The sequence below is a fragment of the Ixodes scapularis genome, unplaced genomic scaffold (assembly GCF_016920785.2).
Source record: "Ixodes scapularis isolate PalLabHiFi unplaced genomic scaffold, ASM1692078v2 ptg000299l_1__unscaffolded, whole genome shotgun sequence".
Classification (NCBI taxonomy): domain Eukaryota; kingdom Metazoa; phylum Arthropoda; class Arachnida; order Ixodida; family Ixodidae; genus Ixodes; species Ixodes scapularis.
Genome location: NW_024609953.1, coordinates 179,269 through 202,395, shown reverse-complemented (window position 1 = coordinate 202,395; position 23,127 = coordinate 179,269). Strand labels below are relative to the sequence as shown.

The 23,127-nt window shown below is 44.8% G+C and overlaps 1 protein-coding gene across 1 annotated transcript in view; it reads right to left on the bottom strand.

Moving 5' to 3' along the window:
- The window catches only part of LOC120849056 (protein unc-80 homolog), a 220,567-nt gene that overhangs the window by 177,147 nt on the left and 20,293 nt on the right, over positions 1–23,127 (bottom strand). The window contains 3 exon segments of the mRNA XM_040504832.1: positions 5,267–5,518; positions 7,950–8,113; positions 17,154–17,255. Of these exon segments, the coding sequence (XP_040360766.1) occupies positions 5,267–5,518; positions 7,950–8,113; positions 17,154–17,255 (518 nt within the window).

Genomic DNA, 23,127 nt, shown 5'->3' with positions numbered 1-23,127 from the left:
CCGAAAGAGAAAAGCACTCTTTTAAAGAGAAGTTTGACATACTTCGCACGGTGGATCGAAATCCCAGCCGGAAGAGGTCTGAGGTCGCAAGAGAGCTTGGACTCGCGCCGTCAACTTTAAACAGTATCGTCGCGAGACGAAAGGAGATCGAGGCGAAGGCTCCTTTCTACCAACCAGGCTTTAAACAGGCTCGGGGGGCAAAACACGCAAAGTTAGAGGAGGCCCTGTTGGTATGGTTCAAACAAGCCCGGGCATCTTGTGTCAACATCGACGGAGGCATTCTGCGAGAGAAGGCGCAAGAGATTGCTGATTGTTCGGATATCGAGCATAGCGGACATTGTGGCCGACCTCACTACTGCCGACAACGAAGAAAGTGATGAAGAAGACGAACAAAAAACGAACGATGACGCTGCACTTACGTTTGCGGACGCGATCGCTGCGTTGGACACCTTGCGCCGCTACGTAAACGTTCATGACTGCGCGGAGAGTGAGAGGGGACTGCGGCTTCTGGAGGAACGACTTTTACTGCATACCATTAATTCGAAGCGGCAGGTGGATATTACGCGTTTTTGTGAACGTGTCTGAGTCCAAAAGAGTTCGGTAAGTGCATAAAATAAACCATTGCATAAGAGCTGCTTTCTATCTTATATAGAGTGCCTTTAAGTGCGTTATCGGTTGCTGCGCTTTCCCGGTTCATACGCTTTTTTTCCGCGGTCCCCTGAAAAACGTATCAACGAGGTTCTACTGTACTTATTTTTTTTCGTTGCTACGCTGGACGCGAAACGGACAACAAGCCAATATGCTCAAACGAAATAAATGAAAAAAAACACAGAGCAGAGCACGCTGGAGATGTCAATGTCGTGTTTACTTTGGGAGCACGGTACTCGAAGGATTCTGCAAAGTGGTAGTCATGCCAAATTTATGCGCCGTAGATGGCAGTTCAAACGCTCGACTGAAGATGTACCAGTCATCGTTCTTGTTCTTTGACGACGAAATGAGTGGACATCCGACTCTGGTGAAAACAAAAATCATGCTGTTTACTTTCTCCTTCTTGGGGAGCGTCCCCTGTGGAGGAACCGGTTCCTGGGTCGCTGCCGCTTTCCCCTCGGCATTTCCCCCGCGCCCCTGTTGGACAGGGACAGGGCCTGTCCTTCAGCAACGCGCCGCTCTTGTCTCACCCGTGCGAATGTTGCTCACAGCTTTGCTGCTCAAAGCCAGCGGGCCGCTTGTTGTCGGCTGGGCGGTCACCGTCGGCCTCGGGTGGTAACGAAGAACGCCAGACACATACTCCCGTTCCGTTGGTGTTAGGTCACTGAACGGAAGCCCGAACCAAACTTGCTCGCAAGAGCGGCATTGTCGTCCATGTAGAAAGATCCGACGAAACGATCGCGCCACCGCGGTGCATCAGCTACCGCGGTAACCAGTCTCGATCTCTTAAATACTACCGATACCGACTATTCACGCTTGGTGTCACTCCCTACGTCACCTACGTTTTCAGAGGCCCAGAAATGAGAATGGAGATAGTTCAGTTTCGGTTTCTTTATTTATTTATTTATTTGTAAATACTGTGCGCCCTTCTGGGCGCTTTACAGGAGTGGAACGTCAGTTTTAATTCATGCTATGTTATATACATTTCTTAACACATCTTATATTTCATATGATTTGCAAAACCGCACTGGTACACATCACGCTACACAAGCTATCAATGAATCTAACAAAGAAAAGAACACTTCTTTTACACATTCATAAACAGAAATGGAGAGTCTAATATAATTCAAGTAAACATTTCTCGAATAATGCTAATGAGTCACAATTCACAACACTTTCGGGAAGCTTGTTCCACCTTTCAACTGTTCTAACAAAAAATTAATACTTGTATGTGTCATTATTAATTCGCGGAACTTGCATAGCCCTATTGTGTACCCCCCTTACTGGTCTAGTAATACGGGGTTGTAAAAAATCAGATGTGTCCATATTTAGTAAGTCCTTTGAAAACATATAAATAACCTTTAGCCTTGCTATCTCTCGGCGGGTCTGAAGAGGTTGGAGACTGAGCTGTTCGAGCATGTTAGTAACGGAGTCCATTCGGCGGTATCTCGAGAGGATGAAGCGAGCAGCCTGTCTTTGTATTTTTTCCAATTTTTCGATTCGATTGTGTCGGTACGGATCCCACACCGCGCAGGCATATTCTAAGCTGGGCCGTATAAATGTTGTGTATGCAGTCAATTTCACCTGACTTGTGGTTTTGCCTAGGTTTCGCTTCAAAAATCCCAACTTTTTGCGAGCCGTACTGCACACATTGTCGATGTGGCGATTCCATGTGAGGTCGGTTGATATCGTAACTCCTAAGTACTTAAAGTGATCAACTAGAGCTATGGGATCGTTTCCAACCCGATATGTGTAGGGTAGGATGTTCGCTTTTTTGCTAGTGATTCTGGCGGATACAGTTTTATCTGGATTAATTTTCATACCCCATTCTTCACACCATTTCTTAACAGAGTTGATAGTCGTGTTTAAGTTTTCTTGATCCATGGGGTTGCGTATTCTAGCATAGAGCAAGAGGTCGTCCGCAAACATCCTAGCTGTAACGTTGGGGCTGAGATCATTCACGATGTCGTTTATGTAACACAAAAACAAGACTGGACCCAGCACCGATCCCTGTGGGACCCCCGATGTAACCCTGCGGGTGGTCGACACTGCTCCACTGACAGTCACAAACTGTGTTCTGTTAGACAAGTAAGCCTGTATCCACGCAATTACCGACTTATTAACGCCGTATTTTAATAGTTTTTGTATCAGTCCATTATGTGAAACTCGGTCGAAAGCCTTCGATAAATCCAAACAAACCGCGTCGATTTGGCCTCTCTCGTTCGAAGAGCAGGAAAAGTCACCAAATGCACCTAGTAATTGTGTTACTGTTGACAGACGGCGCCGGAATCCATGTTGGCTCTTGTGAAAAATGTTATTTGATTCGAAAAAAGCATAAAGACTTTTAGAAATGATGTGTTCAAAAAGTTTGCAGCTCGTGCATGTCAATGAAATGGGACGATAATTGGCTACATTTTGTTTGTCACCGGATTTGTGGACTGGAACAACCTTTGCACAAAGCCAATCCGAAGGAACGCTGTGTTGACTGAGTGACGCTTTGAATATGATTGTTAAGTATTTGGCGACCCATTCCGCATATCGCTTCAAAAATTCATTAGGAATCTTGTCTGGTCCAGCGGTTTTCTTTGTGTTAATATTTAACAAAATTGAAAGGACACCGGCCTCTGAAATATCAATGTCTGGCATAGACGCAAGTACGCCTTCGTCGTCCTCCAGATCCACAGGACAATTGCATGAATCGATAAAAACAGAACTGAAGTATTCATTGTACCTCTGGGCCATTCCGATATGATCCGAGATGACAACGCCGTTCTCTACAATGCAATCTATGTTCTGTTTTGAGGGCGCAAGATATTTCCAAAATTTCTGTGGCGCTGTCTTCATAAACTCCGGCAAGGTGACGCCGAAATACTTTTCCCGAGATTCCTTAATTTTTTCTTTTAATTCATTTGAGAGGCCGGCAACGTCACTTTTGCTGACAGGTTTTGTCTTGCGTCGCCGCTTTATTTTGCGTTTTAAATGAATAATGTCACGTGTTATCCATGGATTTTGTCTATTTATGCGCTTTATTTTCTGGGGAATCTTCAGTTCTTTTGTAGGCACAGAAATACGCGTCACAAATGTCTACAAAAAACTGGGCAGCGTGCTAGGTTCCCAAAAAGCCTAAAAACACCATTTAAAACAATTAAATAAAATTGCCATCATTGTCCCTTTAACGTCACACTGCACCGTGACCACATACCATGTCACAATGTCGCATGAGCACGCAATAAAATGTCACAGTGTCACGTGACCACTTAACTTGACGTCACGGTGTCGAGTTTCAATATAACTTGATGCCATAGTGTCATATTACACTGTGACATCAGGACATCACATGACATTGTGGTGTTTGGTGACATTGTGCGACATCAGTGTCACATTACACACAACGAAGCAACTGATATGATGTGATCACAGGAATGGTGTCACGGGACTACCGTCTGCTAAATTCGGAAGGTTGGCGTCACGAGATTGTTGTCACGGGACTACCATCTGCTAAAGCGGTAAGGGTGCAGCGACCACAGTGGCGACGCTTCCATTCGCTCCTACTTTTCGTCAGAACTTTCTGCGATCGACCACCGGGATGGCAACGTCCTACGTTCCCGTTCCCGTGACGCAATTTGCTGCCGCTTCAGGCCGCTTTCGATGCGTGGACGGCATGGGACGCTAAACGCACCAATCGGAGACGCGTCCCAAAAACCGTAATACCGGCAGGAGAGGGAGCCCTCACCCAACACGTCCTAGATGACGGAACCTTAGTGCTAATTTTCTGCGTCCCCAAGAAAAGGCCAACGTAGAGCGCAGACTGGAGTGCTGCATTGGTGTTCAGTCGAGAGTTGTGTTCTATCAACAGTGACGCAAGTCCTAGCTGAACATTGACGCTGCACTTGTGCCCAATCTGTGCCCAGCATTGGCATTCTCTGAGAGAGGCTGACAATTCAGCACTATAGCTCTGTTGTTTAGGATGGAGGTTCTCAAACTCTTCAATGTAAATGGCAGCCGAGCAACCCTTCCCGTTCTCGGCACTGATGAGATGAGGCGATGCAGGAGCCTGCAGACCTTGTAGGCAATGATGCACATCCTAGGGAGTGTGTGGTTCGTAGTTATGCATATATGGGTGGCTCAGATCTGTCAAGATAGCGTATAAACTGAAAAGACACTTTACTAGGTGCGAGGACAGTCGAGGAAATATGGAGGCTAGGGGGAGCCTACAAGGGTGTTCTGGTGATCCCCTGGTTTCTTAAAAGGAGCACTAAAGTGGATATGATATTCAGTATGTCTTTTTTTATAGCGGAAACTGAATTAATGCCCCCGATCATCTCAGAAATCCCAAAAACGAAATCATGCGTGGCCCCTTTTCTGAGACGGGCCTCAGAAAAGAGGCGCGTCGGGATGTGTGGTTGTGTTTTTAAAACGAAAAAATGGTCACGCATGATTGTAATGCTGTTTTTTTTAAGACACTCGGAGAGCATAGATTGAGTTTGCATCGTGTAGCATGATTGTAAGTCTGCTTTTTTTAAGACCCTCGGGGAGCGTAGATTGAGTTTGCATCGTGAAAAAAACTATCTTAAAATTCCCGTCCGAGAACCCTCAGAACTGGGAGGTGTCGGCTCACCGGCGCAGGTCGGGGGAGGGCATGTCGCGGTGGGGAAGGGGTTGCTGCCTCAGCTCCTGCATGCTGGCGTGGTGGCTTGGGGGTCCGCAGGGGGGACCCAGGGGCGGCAGGGGCCGCGCCGCGACGGGAGACGGCTGCGGGGGTTGTTTGGGGGAGGGCGGGGGGGGCGCCTCCGCCCGGGCCACGGGCAGCGAGCTGCTGCGTCTGCGCGGACGCACCTCCCGGGACTGCTCTTCTGCCACGGCACGCAGTCTGCACGCCGCAAAAGAAAGGGCTTGGTCCAGCGGAACGCAGGAGTATACAAGGACGTGCCGCATCTCGGGGACAATTTACCTCCGCCATTTATCTCGGATGAAGCCATTTATCGTGGCTAAGACCATTTTCTCTTGGCCAGTTACCTCAGCTGAAGTCCATTTTATGTTGGAACAAGACCTCTTATCTCGTGTGGACATTTTATCATGGCTACAGGACAATTTATTTTGGTCATGTATCTTTGATGAAGGCCATTCTATCTTTGCAGAAGGTCATTTATCTTGACCGAAGGCCATTTTATCTTGGCTGAAGGCCTTTTATCTCGGGTGAAGTCATTTCATGATGGCCATTTATCCCTGCTGAGGGCCTTCTATCTCAGCCATTTATGTCGTCTGAAGGCTTTTATTTCAGTATTTTATCTTGGCTGAAGGATTCCTGCCATTTATCTTAGCTGAAGGCCTTTCATCTTGACTAAAAGCCTTTTATCTCGGCTGAAGGCCATTTTACCTCAGTCGTTTGTTTCGGAAGAAGGCCTTTTATCGGCTGAGGGAATTTTATATCTGCCATTTATTTCGTCTTAAAAGCCTTTTACCTCAGCTAAAGGACATTTTATCTTGGCCATTTATCTCAGGGAACAGCCTTTTAACCCTGAAGGCCATTTATCTTGGTTGAAAACCATTTTATCTCGACTGAAGGTAATTTTATTTCTGCTATTTATCTCAGCTGATGTCTACTCTGGGATCAGAAGAAACAATTAAATGTTTTTCAACTGCTTCTAATAATGTTTCTAATAACTAATACCAAAACATATTGCCAGACTTACAAAACCAAAAAACAAATATTCGAGAAAATTGTCTGCCATAATTTTCACTCTTCAAAGGCATTTGCAATGCAGGAACTGAGCAAGAAGGCCAATAGTCGGTGATGAGTTAAGAACCCAGCAGAAGCTCTGCCTCCAGTACACGCTCCTTGCCTTACACCGGGCCTTCGCTGCATGTGCGACCAAGTGTTTGTTTTCGAGGCTGCAATAATACGAAAAAAAAGCATAGCATTTACCATGTTTTCTGTAATGTCACGATACAGTGGAACCCCGATTATACGACTTTTGTGGGACCGCGCGAAAGCGTCGTATAATCCGTGAGTCATATCATCCGAAAAAACAATAATTCTGGATACAGTGATCGGCCTTGCGCGAAAAAGGACAAGCGGAGGTTTTAAATGATGTCTAAGCTAATAATCTGCTGTACTTTGACAAAGCAAAAACTGTAAAAACAAACTGAAATGAAACCGTAAAATTGTGTGGTAAAGGTACGAGTAGTAACTTCATCCTCACCTCAAAAGAGATCAGTAATCGCCTGTTGGACTTTCTTTCGGTCGCGCGACATCAGCTTTCTTTCGAAGGCTGCAAGCTTGGAAAAAAGCTGTCACGCTTTCCGAAAGCAAGGCCATCGGGGGTACGAACAAACTGCCACGCTTTCTGAAAACGAGAACGGCAGAAACCAGCAGAAGCGTGCTCAATCCTGGGAAACGCAGGAAGTTGGAGAAAGTGGTGCGCAGAGGAGAGTGAGAGTAAATCAGAGACGAGAGAATGATGGGATGAAGAGAGCACAGAAGCAATGTGAAAACACCGAGACATTTCACAACCCGGGGAGGAGAAGAGAAAGCGCTGTCTCCTAGTCCCTCCCGGCACTGCAGCTGTCTCGGTTTGCCGGTGGCGTGTTTTTGGACCCTCTGAAACAGCGCGCAGAACTCTTCCGCATTGCCGGGCTGCCACCCTCCCTTCTCACGCAGGCATCAAATTCATAGCGTGTTTCTTACTGGAACATTGTCTGACGCGGGATGTGTAGAATCACGCGTCATGTAAACCAAACCAAACTTTTAATACATTATTTCTATGGGGAGTTCGTCATGACCGGGCAAATTCGTCATAAAATGCGAGATGTCGCATAAACCGTGGATGCATAATCAAGGTTCCACTGTACCATGAGATGTCATGTCTCATTACCTTAAAATGTTAGTTATATCATGGTGTCACGTGACTCTAGGGAAAGCATGACGTCACGTGACCTTACGTCATACGGCCATGTGACATTGCAGCCTCACACTCCATCGTGATGCAAGTGTAACGTAATGTCACGACGTCATGTAACATTACACTTTCATGCAACCTCACAGTCACATTAAGTTACAATGTTATGTAACGTCGACAGCATGATGGTCGTTGCTGCAAAATTTAGCAAGAAGTGTCCCTTCCACCGAGTCTCATGCCCTCCCTCCTGCATCGAGGCTACATCCCACAGGCACGAAAACGCTTGGAACTGGCCCTATAAATGGTACGCATTGAATCGGAGACGCCGGTCTCGGCTTCCGCATCCCCCGTTCGGGAGACGAGTGTGCAGCCCGACAGAGGCGTGAGCGAGAGCTAGCGCACCGGTTGAGAAGGAACTGGAGTGCCCAGTGAACACCCTCCTCCAGCCACTGGGAGATGAAGAGACAGCGCAGCACAGAGACGTCCAGGTAGGTGGCCATGCAGGGGTCCGCCAGGATCGCCTCCTTGCGGTCAGCGGAACGCTCGGGACGTGCGCCCAGCTCGCCCTGCGCAACACTCCGAGGTCACGCTAGTCACCATACTCAGTTCATCCTTAAGCTGAATGTGCGGTGGTGCAACGCGCTCACCAGGCAAATCAAACGCCTCCTTTTCATCACCTTGTATCGCACTGCCAGGTCGAGGGTACACTGACTATTGAAAACTAGGCTCAGAGTATTGGTATTCTTTTCCCTCGTCGTCCGATGCCGCCACGATAGTCATTCATCCGTTTGCGTCACATGACATTTGTTTATGTGCCAGCGGCGCACGTGTTTGCTGCCTCGAGCCACACAGGCGCCGTTTGCAAGTTATCGTTCTCAGATGCACCTTCTTGAGCAGTACGTACAGTGTTTGAAGATCACCGCGATACTGCTTTGCTTCGTTGCAAACTCTTTTAGTGAGCAGGATGACAAAAAACACTTCTTGCATCTACCGTCAGGCACGTCGGCAAAAAGCTGGTGACAAGCAGCAACGTTGATCATGTGCACCAATATGGCGGATTTGTCGTTATACTCTAAAGCGGGGCTCGGCAACTGGTGACCCGCAAAGATATACCAAACCGCCTCTGGCATGCTACCAGAGAAGCCCCCTCCATACAGACATGGTTTTGCAAATCGGACTAATAACTCCAAAACGGCATGCCTGGGGTGAGTATCCTTTTCACGTTCCTTGTGTGTCATCTATCAGCAATTGTTGTGCATCAAGGTGATGCAAATCACAGTTTGATCCATCATGAATTTCAACCATTTTTGTCTCACACGGTGTCTCACTGTGGTTCAGTTGCACGTACGAGTTCGATTGACAAAATAAGCGAGAGTTTAGCAGCTCTCCAGAGGTTCATAAAAATGTTGCTGCTTTTTTCTGTGAAAAGAAGTCTTTTCAGGATCTCGCTGATCCTCACCCAGGGTGTCTGACTTGAACAGCCAAGGCGAGGACACTCTCAAAAGTGAATATTTTCAAGCCGAAGCTCGAGCTCTTGCAAAATAAGGAGTCTCTATCAACGACGAATATCTCCCTCATTTCCTTTTGTGAAGAGTCTTTGTAGAAGAAACAAGCACACCATTTCACAAAGAGTGTACCTGCAAGACAGTACCTGATTTGAACAGAGAGTTGGAAGTCGGGTTTGCTGATTTTCAAGAGTGCTCGAACGACAATCGCATTTTCAATAATATATTTAGAGCAGACCACGGCCAAGTTGAAAAGATTTACAACATAAAACTTGCTGATCACCGAACAGACAATATGCCGAGGAGTGTACATGCAGTGAACTAATTCATTAACTTTTAGGTCAGTCCCTTTGAGTCAAGGTTTTCAAGTATACACTCCGTGCGACGCGACTGGCGCGCCGCCGCGCGGCCGGTACTGAAGGTAGGCAGTGAGAACCCCAGAGAAAACGAAACCGAAACCACGCCGCGTACATTGGTACGCATTAAAGTTGGAGCGGTGCGGTTGCGCCGGGTGCACAGCATGAAGTGCTGCCTGTGCTGCATCATTAAGTGCTTCAATAGTTATGCGTCGTATCTCGGGGGGACAAAGTTTCCCAGTTTTTCACCTCGCCGATGTTGTGTGGGACAGCGAACACGATGGACCTGTGCCGTACGACGCGAGAAATTTGGTCTCCCGATCATGTCTGCCACTGTGTCGACACGGCGGACATATTCTACACTGCCGCTTTGCGCTCTGCGTTTGTTTTCGTACCAGTAACGCCTACATGTGTCAGCGCCGATGGGACGAACTGAAATGCCATCCCACACTCGCGGGTATGCAGTGCCAATTTCGTTGGAGGAATGCCCTCCAAAGAAGTTTCGTCCCCATCGTACGTGTCGATGATATTTCCGGAAAGGTGGCACGCAATCTATACTTCATGAAGAAAGATTCGAACGGTAAAAAAAAAAAAAGAAGTGACAAATATAAATCTAAAGAAAACAACAATGAAACTCGGAATCTCTGGATCGACGCTTGAGTATGGAAGTTTATGTGGTGTGCTTTCTTTCTTGATCAGCCTTGTTTTGGATGTGGAAACGCTGACACCCCAAGTTCTGTAGACAACATTTTTTTTTCTCGGCTTTAGAGCAACCTATCGCAAAGTGGTTCGAACTGGAAGTACCGTCCACGAGTCCCTTCCTACCTGTAAAGTGTGCACCTCCCACGGTGAGTGGTATTCTCTGACAGCCTTTGACAGTCAAAGCCATTTCCCATTTAGTTACGCCGCCCAAACTAAATGTCCACCTGGTTTCGCTACGCCAACTGTTTTTGTTATAATAAGTGTTGTGCCAAGTTACGGTCATGTCGAAGTACCTGTGCGCCGAAAATCAGCACCACGCACAACAGGTTTATTACACAACAGCTGACCGCAAAAGCCCTTGGCGGCCAAACCGTGTGTAGGCCGACAACTTTGTTTTCTCGGCTTTAGAACCACCTTTCGTAAAGTTGTTTAATTAGTAGTACAGTGCACTAGTCCCTTCCTACCTGTAAAGTCTTCATCCCCCACGACGAAGGGTATTCTCTTGACAGCCCTTTCACGGTCAAAACCGTTTCCCATTCACTTACGCCGTTGAAACCAAATTTCCACCTGGTTTTTCTATGCCACCTTTGTTTGTATAATAAGTGCTGTGTCATGTTACTGTCAAGTCCAAGCACCTGTGTGCCCAAATCCACAATTTGCACAGCCCGCTATAACACAACATTTTGGGTCCAATATTGGATATCCCGTACAGCTTTATTTTTTATTCGTTAGAAACATAACTTTCACACCTGCTGTCTTAATGAAACTTGGCACACTTCGTGCACAAAGTTAGTGAACATCTCACTCGCCTCCGATATCACCGTTCCAGCAGTCCTAAGACTGCTGTTCCAGCAGTCCAAGACGGCCGCCACCAAATATGGTGGCGGCCGTCTTGCTTTTCGGAAAATTGCTCCAACTCCTTTTTCGGCCGCAACTAGAGAAATTACCCCTAATAACGACTCAAACTCAATATGTAAGAAGTAGAGAACAGCTAAATGCCCTTCTGCCCCAGCACTCATGCAACGTCATCCTCAACGTATCGGCTCAAAAAGCAGAAGTTTCGTACGTGCGCGCTTCCGCCGCCACAGCTTGGCATGCGAAAAGGCGCCGCAGGCTGCTGAACGCGCCTCGCAGTCGAACGCCAGCTCCTCCGCTAGCGGTGCTGCGCGCGTTTTTCAAAGCGCCCCCTATAGTTCCCGCACGGAGTGTATATGAGAGTTTGCTGCAGCCTTCATCTGAGCGTCTGCTAGAGCATGCAGAACTGCAAACAGACCTTCTCAGAACGAAAACCATGAAATCAAGCATGCAATTTAGAATGACAGATAAGTACCTCCATAAAGTTTTACACAACTTTCGGAGGGTAATATGAATGTTCCAATTCTGGAAAGCAATACGGTCGAACTTGGATATACTGAATTCAAAGGGGATATTAAAATAGTTAGATATATTGATAATTTGATATACAAAAATATGTTAACTTAAGCTCCAGTTGAAATTTCCGCATGTCTCTGCTAATACCGAAGGCCACGACAAACGGGACCTTACCAAATAAGGCCGTTAAGGAAGTAGAGCTTAGTTGGTAAAAATCACAAACAACGCCGAGTTTACGCGACGGTGTTTGAGATTGTTTATGCCTGGCCACGACCTCCACACAGCACCGGCAAACAAAACATGAAAATAATTTTAAACAATAAAAAAATGAAAAAAGCGAGATGTATAAAAACAAAGCTCTCGATTCATAGAATAAAGTTAAGCAAGTAACAGAAAAAAAACCTCACTGAAGTCAGGCAGAAAAAAAAAGGCAAAAAAAGAAAAAAACGGGCAAAGCAAAAGGTAAACAAAGATAAGGCGTTCAAAGTGGGATTGCTGGACTCTTGTTGTCAACACACTCATCTTGACGAAAACTTTTTTTTTTTTCTTGCTTATTTTATTTTGGGGTGAAGGAGTCTCGCTACTACAGCGGTGTTCGGGGAAAAAGTGCATGCTACCGTTCCAACAGCCCAGCGGGCACTTACTTCCCTCCCTACGCGTGTGCGTGCCCTTCCCCTTGCTTTTGCCATCCTCCACTTTTTTTTACGGTTGCTCTTTTTTTTTACAACTGCTCTTTGGTTGCGTATCCCCGTGCGCGTATGCTGGCTTGGCGGTCTGCCAACCTTGCAACGCGAGCTGTGTGCTCATGTGCTCGCCACCAGCGCAATCCGACCACAGGAGAAGCGAGGGCCGGCGGTACTTTGTTGGCTATATCGAGTGTCCCCGTCATGGGAGTTGGATACAGAAAAACAACGCTCCTATAGTATTACATGCGATTTTCAAGGGCATGTTTGGAGTGTTTGATATAAACAATAATTCTAAATACTCGGGTGTGATATAACCGGGCTCGACTGTATTGAACACCAAAAAACTTACTGAGAGGTGGTCTCGAGCCATGTCCCGTCCATAGAGTTATTATAATGTATGCTAGAGGTTCAACTGGCGCTAATGTCTATGCAACTTTCAGGATGTTAATTGAAGCACACAGGAACCAGTCTACTTTTGCGGTGCTCCTGTGCTATCCTATGGAAAAACGTGCGCGCATTTTGGCTCTTTGTTGGAAAATAACATACCGTAAAATCTTGTAAGGGCGCCCTCCCCCGAAAGATTGTCCATCCCATTTTTCTGGCTAAATATCTGTAACATAAAAATTCCGAAACATCGCCCACCCCCCAATTTCCGTTGGACGTCAAGCGACGTCTGTCGGGAATCGCGCATCAACGGCGCGATCGGCGGTATCGATGGGTCCGAGAAGAGAGTTCATAGGGGGTTCCTGCGTTTTTGTCTACGATCTGCGCGCGATAACGGCTCCCGTAACACGCTGGTTGTTCCCGCGTGTATATTGCACCGTGAAATGCGAATCTGCTGCTTTCGTGATTTGAGGTATCCGTTTCCGAGTTTGTAGCGGATTCCCGCGTGTTTATCGCATCGTGACACGTGCTTTGCCGTGTCAGCGATATCAGTTCCTGCGTCACGTGGTTCGTAGCGGGTGCCCCAGCGCTTATCATTAATATTTGATAAAGTTTCGCTGTGGCATCCCCAAAGATAGCCCACCCCATGTTTTTCACCATTTATCTCTTCATTTTAGGATCTGACGATAGGTAACTTTTGTTATTAGGGTCGTCTTGCATAGTATGTACCTTTATTAACATTGTAAAGGTGTAATTTTACACTTTTACAATACAATGTTAATAAAGGTACATAGACTCGGCGCTTAGCGGTGTCCGCGTGATTGGCGTGACACGCCTGCACAGGCGCATCTTGGGAGCCATCCGGCCATCTTGCCAAGGTCCCTCAGTTAATGCCCTCTCCCGCATCAACCGCCATCGTCTCACCATTTGTGATTAGTGTCTCTCGGAGTTTCATTCAGACTACAGACAACATGTGCAGTTGTACCAACGTTGTCAAATTTCGTAGACACCAAATCGTGGTGAAGGGTGTGGTGCAGACAACACCTGCGCGTGACACACTCTCGCCCCAATTCCGCTCGTCGTTGCGCAGAGGATCACGTGACATCTCGTATTACGCAATAGCCACATTCTTGGCGGCCTGAAGCCAATGTTTCCGGACGAAGCCGAAGTTTCAAATTCAATTTCTATTTTTCGCGAAGCAAATACAGCAATACCTCGTTAACTCGAGGTCATAAAAACCGTGAAAAAATTTGAGATAAGCGGAATTTCAAGATAAGCAAAAGTACCGAAATTTTTACCTATGACCGCGCAATGTGCTAAATAAATCTTCTAAGAATCCCGGCAGCAGCACAGGTTCTATTAAAGAAAGAGAAAATAGAATCTGTTTGGGGTGCGCCATGTTCACAGTCAATCAAGTCACGTGCCAACATCGGAGAACTCACAACCGATGACCGAATTGAACACTTGACCCTTGCTCGTTTGGCGCCCCGAGACGATCGAAACACCCGGGAAAAAATTGGAGGGACAAGCAATAAAGACCAGCAACACTCTCGAAACGAACGAGACACCTCCGAAACACGAGACTGAGGAGATGACGACCAGACCGGGAAGGGAAGAGAAACAGAAGGATCCAGAAGCAAAGAGAAAACGAAAGACAGAGCGGCACAAAACGATCGAGGGAGAGGGGCACCGAACGCCAGGCATTCCGGCTTGCCATTGGCTTATCCAAGTGGGGAAGAGGAAAAAAATTAAGACAATGTTTTTGAGGCGCACGTCTAAGATAACCCGCACGGTTATCTTTTTCCTTTTTTTTCTTGCGCTGCGCTTTTTTTTTTTTTTTGGCCTGCAAACTTTTTTTTTTTGGCACACATATTTTTTTAGCCAGTTTTTGTTGTTTATTGTGGTTTTCTTTCGCAATTTTCGGTGACGAGATTTCGAGATATCTGAAGTTCATCCTGAAGACCTTTCGAGATAAGCAAGGAAAAAATGCATTGTGCCTATGGGAGCTCATTCCATGTCAAGGAAATTTTAAGAGTTAACCACTATTTCGAGATAGCCGTGTTTGAGTTAACGAGGTATTACTGTACCGTAGTGCCTTTAACTAGTGCTTTTACGGCGACGCTGTTATACGCTAGGATCTGGGAAAAAATGTGTCCGCGGACGTTGATAGAAAACTCCCCATTAGTCGTGGAAAGTATGAATAAATAAAAATAAAAAAGGGAGCAACCAGCATGAGTCAGCTTTCCTTGGCATTATTAGATAGTGAGGTCCTGATCCCTTATCATTTCTAGGCATCATCCTCGAGGTTGTCCTAAAAGTCGTCTGAGAGGTCGTCGGAGAGGTTGTCCTAGGCGTCGTCTTCCAGGTGTCGTCCTCAAGGTCGTCCTTGTTGTCATCCTCGAGGTCATCCTAGAAGTCGTCCTTGAGGTCGTCCTAGGCGTCGTCCTTGAGGTCGTCCTAGACGTTGCCTTCAAGGTAGTCCTAGAAGTCGTCTTTTAGGTCGTCCTCTAGGCGTCATCCTTGAGGTTGTCGTTTAGGCATTGCCCTAGACGTCGTCCTCCATCTTCACGTGAAGTGGAAGGGCTCTACAATTTTTTTTAATGCGAAATCACTCTTTATCATGAAATCTTCAAAATTGAGCAGAGTTGTCCTTTAAATTCTAGTCCCAAACTAATGTCCCCAGGTATATTAATTCCCCAACATTTCCCTTTCCAGGCAGAATAAGTTCCCCTTTTACGTGGGTTGGGTTTCCAAGGAAAGTTTGCATACTTTTACACACTATGTAAAGAAATCACATGTCACAAACTGGTGGAACTGTCCCCAGAATTTAACTGTGGTGCTGATTGTACAACAAAGTTGCAACCTATATTCTTACCCTATCACATTGGCTAATTATAATTCCACCACTACCAAAATACCAATAAGAAGAACTTTCAGCCTTTCCACTCTGGTGCGGAAGGAAGACCAGCGAAGCTGTACTAAGGTGGAACGACCTCAAGGACGACCCCATGGACGGCCTCAAGGACGACGTCTAAAATGACCTCAAGGATGACTTCTAAGACGACCTAGAGGACGACGCCTAGAGCATGGCGCCTAGGAAGGCCTCAGGGACGACAACTAGGACAACCTCAAAGATGACGCCTAGGACGACCTCAGGGACGAAGTATAGGATGACCACAAGGACGACGTCCAGGATGACCTGAAGGGCAACTTCTAGGACAATCTCGAAGACAACGTCTAAGATGACCTAAAGGACGACTCGAGGACGACTTCTAGGACAACGCCTTGAGGAATTCAGCCTTTTCACTCTGGTGAAACCCAGAGTGGAAAGGCTGGAAAGATTGCCACCGCCGCGCATATATGGCGGCAGTTGTCCAGTTATGTGTCGACATTTATTTGGCGACAGACACGAAACAGGGAAAACCAGCCCTTAACAGCTCAGCTGTAAAACGCGTCGCATCTAACTAACTTTGTACATTGCCACAAAATATCTACTATTTGCCTTTTCGACAAAAAATGGTCTAGTGAGCTAATAACTTCACCATCATTTGTATCCACACGTCTTAATCACTGTCACAAAGTAGGCACCCCATTTTGCCACAACAAATTTTTCACATCTCATTCATAGAGTTTTAAATGCCTGGAATCATTTACCTGAATCCCTTAGGCCAATCATTGACCATACTCTCTTTTCTTCAAGTGTTAGTAATCATGCTTTCCCTGTTGTTTAGAAGTTGTACAGTATCGTGTTTTCGTTTGGTAATTTATTTTCACCATTCCTATCTGTAACATCACTACCCGTACGAAGCGGACGCCTGGAGGCATGGTCGGAGAGGCTCACCTTTAAAAAGCAATTTTTCGACAACGACAAAAAGTAATTTTCTGATTTAAACAAAAAAAGTGAATTGAGCTTTTGGCTATTTAGAAAGTTCCGGGCACTGCTGCCCACATTGCTTTTTGTGGCTCTCAATATGGTCATTTCTGCATAAACTGGAGATTTTGGCATTTAATCGAGACAAAACAAAACGAGCCTGTGAAAATTTAGTACAAGAAATTCAATTATTAGTCTTAGGAAAAAAAAGCAAAAAAGTATTGTAGCTAGCACCCAAATCCAAGTTGACTAAAAGAAATAAAGAAATCTCATAAACTATTTGTATTTTAATGTAAGATAAAGAAATATTATTAAGTAATTAAGCAGCCATCTAAATTTGTGTATAATAAGCAACAGTTTTTTTTTTTTTACAATGTTTTTCTTAACTACATGGGTTCTATGCAAATTCAAGAAATTTAGAGCGTATTATCAGCAAAAATAAAATTAAATTTGTTGCAAGAAAATTTTGTTTTTTTGGAGGTTAGAGGCTTCTTTCTTCAAATTGTATTTAGTACATATCCCAGACATGAAAAGAATGCCACGTCTCCTTTCGCATGGAAGGACCAAGCTTAACCGGACTTCTAGACACTATCCTCGTAGGTAGTCTTGTCCCTCGGCAAAGTTGACAACTTCCGAAAGGGTGTCATATTAAGAGCAAAGAACAACTCCCAAGGTCCCCACGGATCGCGCAGCTCAAGTGGTCCTAGCTCGATACGGCGGCAGGTGCCTACCTGAGATTTGGAAGGACTTGGACGACAACCTTCCAAAATGGCCGCTCTGATCTCGGTGTCCTTGCTCAAAGAGACGTTGATTTCGGAGTCCACCCCTTCTTTCTGCACAGTGGTACAAACGAGAGGGAGGTTGAAGAAGATTCCCGACGAGCGAGCTCACACAGTTGCTATCCCACCTCACGGTCGACCATGTAGAAAAGAGGCATGTAAAAGCTTCTGAAAGTAAGTGTGCAAATCAGCTGGTGTACATTGAACATGACAAAGAACCCTAAGACTGCAAATAGAAAACAACACAAATGAGGCCTTTCAGCGTTTGTGTCATTCTTTACCTGCAGTTTCTGGATTTTTGTCATGTGAAACGCTTCATTCATATTTATCGAGGGCCCTTCGGATCATAAAATGATACTTTGGAAGTTACCCCAAATATCATGCATAGTCACTCGCAAGAGACGGTTCTAAATTTCGGGGCTGCTGACAATGTCAGCGTACTGAATTATCTTAAAGAGTCATTGGATGACTTTACATTTCTTTTCCAATCCAATGCCAGTACTGACACGCTATGGGACTTTTTTACTAATATATGACTAAGCAATGCTTTGAGTGGTTGATTCCAAAGCGTACTAGAATGATTAGGAACAAAAGCCCCAACACGGAAATAATACATCCACAAATAAAAATCAAACTGCGTTCACATGGTTCGAATATCGAAGATAAATCATCCATTCACCGCACAAGTCAGGAATTAAAACGGCCAGTAAAGGAGTCTAAAGAGAGATTTTACAATGTAACACTTCAAAGATTTCTCACGGAGGCACCAGATAAGTTTTGAGGGTACATTAATCCCTCAGACAACTAGTCGCACTAGCGATGAAAGCAATGATCAAAAGCGCACGGAACAATTTAACACCTTCGTTTCGTTTGTATTTACTGAGGACGATAAGACCTTGCCCAGATTTGGTGACTTTTCAGAGAGCCCTCCTATAAGAGATATAGAAATAAATATAGAAATAAACAGGGAAGGAGTTTTGAACCTTTTACTTAATATCAACACAAAAAAGAGCCCCGAGCCTGACAGAATCCCGAATAAGTTTTTGGAAAGGTACGCAGACTGGGCCTCCAAATATCTATCCATGACTTTCCCTCGGGCAAAGGAGGTGGAATTGGGATCTTGATAAGGGATGATTGGATGATCACCGAGGTACCGGTTTACTTCAGTCCTGCTGAGGCTTCGGCTTTTGAGCTTAGCAGGGCCGAGTTTGTGGTATCCTTGCTGGAAAAATATAAGCCGTCCTTTGAAGATGTTATTGCAATTTAGATGAATTAACAAACAACTTTAGTTCAATATTTTCTGTAAAATGTGCGTGTACGAATGGTGATAGTGATACTGACACTATAAAAGATAATTCCCCTTTCGTATGCGACTACTTGAATCTGCTCGCAGGCTCTGGATTTGAGAACACAATACTTGCTCCCACAAGAGTTGAATTTCTTGGGGATAAGTTAGTCATGTCGTGCATTGACCACATTAATGTGAGAGTCCTTGATACTTTATCAGTGAAGTTGTTTGTAAACTCACGTAAGTTAGCTGATCATTACTTTATTTGCACTCGGTTCTCGTCACTTAAAACAAGAGATAATGATTAAGCCAGAGTCTAGAAGCATTGATATTATTAATCATATCACTTTTAACCTGGTTTCGTCCTACGATTGGGTATCTTTAAATGGTAAGTTGAGCCATCCGAAGTATATGTGAAACTTGTAGCGATTATACAATCTTTTAAAAAAACTCAGCACTGTAACTGTTCAGGTTAAAAAATGAAGATCAGAGCTAGTATGGCTGAATGATGATATACTTGGCACTATCAAAACTAAAGAGCAGCAATGAACGGTTGAGGGTGGAGGGTCTCACGTAATAGGGTAAATGCTCTCACAAGATCTCCGGAACGAAACTACTTTTCAGAGAAAATATTCAAAGCTTGTATCAACTCTAAAAAACTTGGTCTATAATTAGCGAGTTGCATGGTAGCTCGCGAAAGAGCGAGCTAACATGCTAATAGTTTTGCCACTCCCATCTATGATAGCAACAGTGATGGTGCAATGTACGCCAACGGCGGGAATGTAACCGCAACTTCTGCATTTCTTCCTACGTTATCGCAGACCGACCTACGATCCATTTTATCTGGCCTAAAACGAAATAAGTCAGCAGGGCTTGGCGGCATATCTGTGAGGGATCTCCGTGATAATTTCAAGTCACTCGAGAATGTGCTTTTATCTCTTATACACAAAATCATATAACAGGGATTGATGCCAGACGACCTTAAAACTGTAATCGTAGTACCAATCTATAAAGGCGGCCCGCGTAATCAGTTTTCCTCATATTAATTTGTTTCGACTCTGCCGTGTATTTCTAAAATCCTCGAAAAACATTTTGTTTTGTATGATGAGTTTTCTAAATAAGTACAATATCATATCACCCTCACAGTGCGGCTTTGTTTCTAGTCGAGGCACATCATCTCTACTGGACGTGTTTTTAGATTCTTTGTATTCGTCGTTTGACAACCACTTTTCTGTCTGTGCACTTTTTTTTGATGTTACGAAAGCATTGATTCAGTGAACCATGACATTTTATTAGATAAGCTATTTCACCTTGGGTTCAGGGGTCCTTTTGCTCGTTTACTTAGAAATATTTTGTGCGCACGTTTTCAACTCCTGTCTGTTGGAGAAGTTCATATAGCACAAAGGTCACACTTAACTCTGGAGTTCCACAAAATTCCGTTTTATCCTCTCTTTTATTTAATGTATATGTTAATGACCTTTCTCAAGTGGTTACGTGTAACGTATTGCAATGTGCAGATGACACTCTGCTTTTTTCTTGCAATACTGATATCAAACATGCCATCCTGGACCTGCAGAAAAATGTCATTACTGTCACGAATTGGTTTAGAAATAACAAAATAAGTGTAAACGCTTCTAAAATAAAGCTGGTATGTTTCCGCAGCCCGTGAAAAAAAAAAATCACATTGTTTCCTCCTTCATTTTTGCACAACTCCAGTTGCATATCATGCTGTTTCAAACCTGTTCAATATGTCTCTTCTGTTAAGTATCTAGAAATATACTTTGATTCTGACCTGTCTTAAATTATGCATCTCTCTTTTGTGTCGAAACGTCTAAGAAGTGTATCTTGTCAGCTCTATAACCTAAAAGTGTTCCTTCCGTTCGCAAGTAGAAAAATGCTCATGCACTCTTTGGCGTATAGTGTCCTTAGGTACACTATACATTTTTAGGTACACTGGCACGCCAGAGTTGATAGCATTCTGAGGGGGTGTTAAAAGTGTTGCTTATGGTTCAACACCTTCCTCAAGTGATAACTTATTTAGTTTACTCAAACTGCCTTGTTCCTAATGATTGTTTATTCAGACAGTTTTTTGTCGTCACTTTTGGTGCAGCGAATTTAAAACTGAGAGGGCGGCCGCACATACATTTAGGAACACTACTTGCTATGAAATTCCTGGTATCTATACTCACTCACTATGAGTAGGGCTCCGTGTTTTCGGATAAATCCGATAAACTCCGAAAAACACCCGCCGGTAAAATTTTTGTCAATTCGGATTTATCCGATAAACTCCGAATTGTTGTGCCATGCCGCCCGCCCCGCCCCGCCCCCCCCCCCCCCGCCCCGCCCCGCCCCGCCCCGCCCCGCCCCGCCCCGCCCCGCCCCGCCCCGCCCCGCCCCGCCCCGCCCCGCCCCGCCCCGCCCCTCCCTCCCTCCCTCCCTCCCCCCAAAAACAATTTTTTTTCTTTTTTTTTTTTTTTCTTTTTTGCAATTTGGGCAGCACAGGCTCAATGGTCCTGGGAAAATGACACCATAATTATCTTTCAAGCCTCGGACCGTTGTCAAAGGGGGTCTTGCGGCTTGTCTCGTCAAGCTTGGTTCAGCGAAACAGGCCATCGTACCCTTTGTGTCTCGACAAAAGCCACTCTTTTGGTTTCCAGTTTGGGCCATGGGATTTGGGATTTAGAAAAAGGAGATGGTATGTTTTTGTAAGAGTGAAAGCTATGGATCATAGAGAGAGTATAAAATAGGGAAGAGGGGCAGTTGAAACTTCTCTATTTCATCCTTAACCACTCCCCCTCGCGCGGCCGCAGGATAGATTGATGGGATGACTGCAAGCTTCCTTGCGGCTGCCTCCGGCAGTTTATTGATTTTAAAGTATCGGCGTTTATCGAAGCCACACTTGTTTGCGACTTTTGTCGTAGAACAAATTAGTATTGCCAATGACACCAATGCCAAATTCAACTGAAGAAATCTTAATTGATACAAGCGCGTTTTATTTTTTATCTGGCACACGTTTGCATCCGGTTATTATTTATTTTTTAATAGAAAACACTGCGAAATTAATCTCCGAATTTCGGAGAATTGGGAATTTACGAAAAATAAGCTCCGATAAACACTGAATTTTTCCTAAAAAATAAACTCCGAAAAACACCCTCCGAATTTCACGAAAAATAAACTCCGAAAACACGGATCCCTAACTATGAGTAAAGAATTAGGTCATTTTACGTACCGAAGATTTTTAATGAACTATCAGATAACTTATTCTTTAATACTTCTAACCATGGGCTCAAAAAGAGTCTGAAAAAGTTATTTTATGATACCACCAAGTGATAGATCTAGAGTTACATTGTGACCTGCTATTTCTGCAAGGAATGGGCTGTACTGCCAGGTCATGCCACACAAGCCTCCCTTAGCTTAGAGAGACCTGTATATGTATTTGTTTATTCCTATGAATAAAGGTTTATTATTATTATTAGTCATCCATCAATAATTGTTCCTTTCCTAGTGCTTGGAAATGCGCGAAAGTAGTTCCTATCCATAAAGGTGGCAGTGTGTCTTACGGGAGCAACTATCGCCCCATTTCGCTTGTTAGCACATGCTCGAAGCTGCTTGAACATATTGTATCTAAACATTTATTGAACTATCTTGAAGATTATGAATCATTGTTCCGATCCCAGCATGACTTTCGGAAAGGACTTTCCACCACAACCCAACTTATCCAAACTGTCCATGACCTCTCTTATACGATTAATTGTCGCGGTCAAACTGGCATAGTATTTTCGGAGTTCGTGAAAGCGTATGACAAAGTGTCACACTCTAACTTATTACTCAAAATTAACGCCATTTTTAAAAATCCAGTTATTACACAGTGGTTTTCATCATACCTCTCTTCTAGGGAACAGTTTGTCGAAGTGAAGGGGCATAAGTCGAGCCTTTCACCGGTACCTGCAGGGGTTCTCCAGGGGATTTCATTGGGTCCCCTTTTGTTTTTAATACGTAATCATAAATTACCTGCATAACGACATATCCGTTCCAATCAGACTATATTTGCAGATGACTGTGTGATATACCATAAGATAGAAATTCCAGATGACTAGGACAAACAAAACCGTAACCTACAAAAATTTTAACACTGGTGTGGTAATTGGTAGATGGAGTTAAATCTTGAAAAATCAGTCTTCATGTCAGTATCTACGAAAAAAAAAATATTTTAGCATACAACTATCACATTGACGCCGTCGGGCTTGCAAGATTAAAAGAGCATAAGCACCTATATTTTGTTACAGCTCAAGAAGGTGGGGCGAGGGTAAGACTAGCCGGGGAGGAGGAAGCAGACGAACGCAAAAGAGAGAAGGAGGTTTCCCTTCTCTTTCCCAGCATTCCGTCTGCTTCCTCCCCCCTGGACTGTCTTACCCTCGCCCTGCCTTCTTGAGTAGCAATGGACTACAGGTTTAGTATTAACCCCTGACCTACGTTGGAATACCCACATTGATAAAGTCTGCCTCAAGGCCAACAAAGCACTTTGGTGCCTCAGGCAAAACCTTACGAGTGCAACTCTGGAAATAAGAAGCCTGACTTACACAGCCCTGGTAAGACCGATTATTGAGTACGCAAAAATTGTGTGGGATCCACACACTG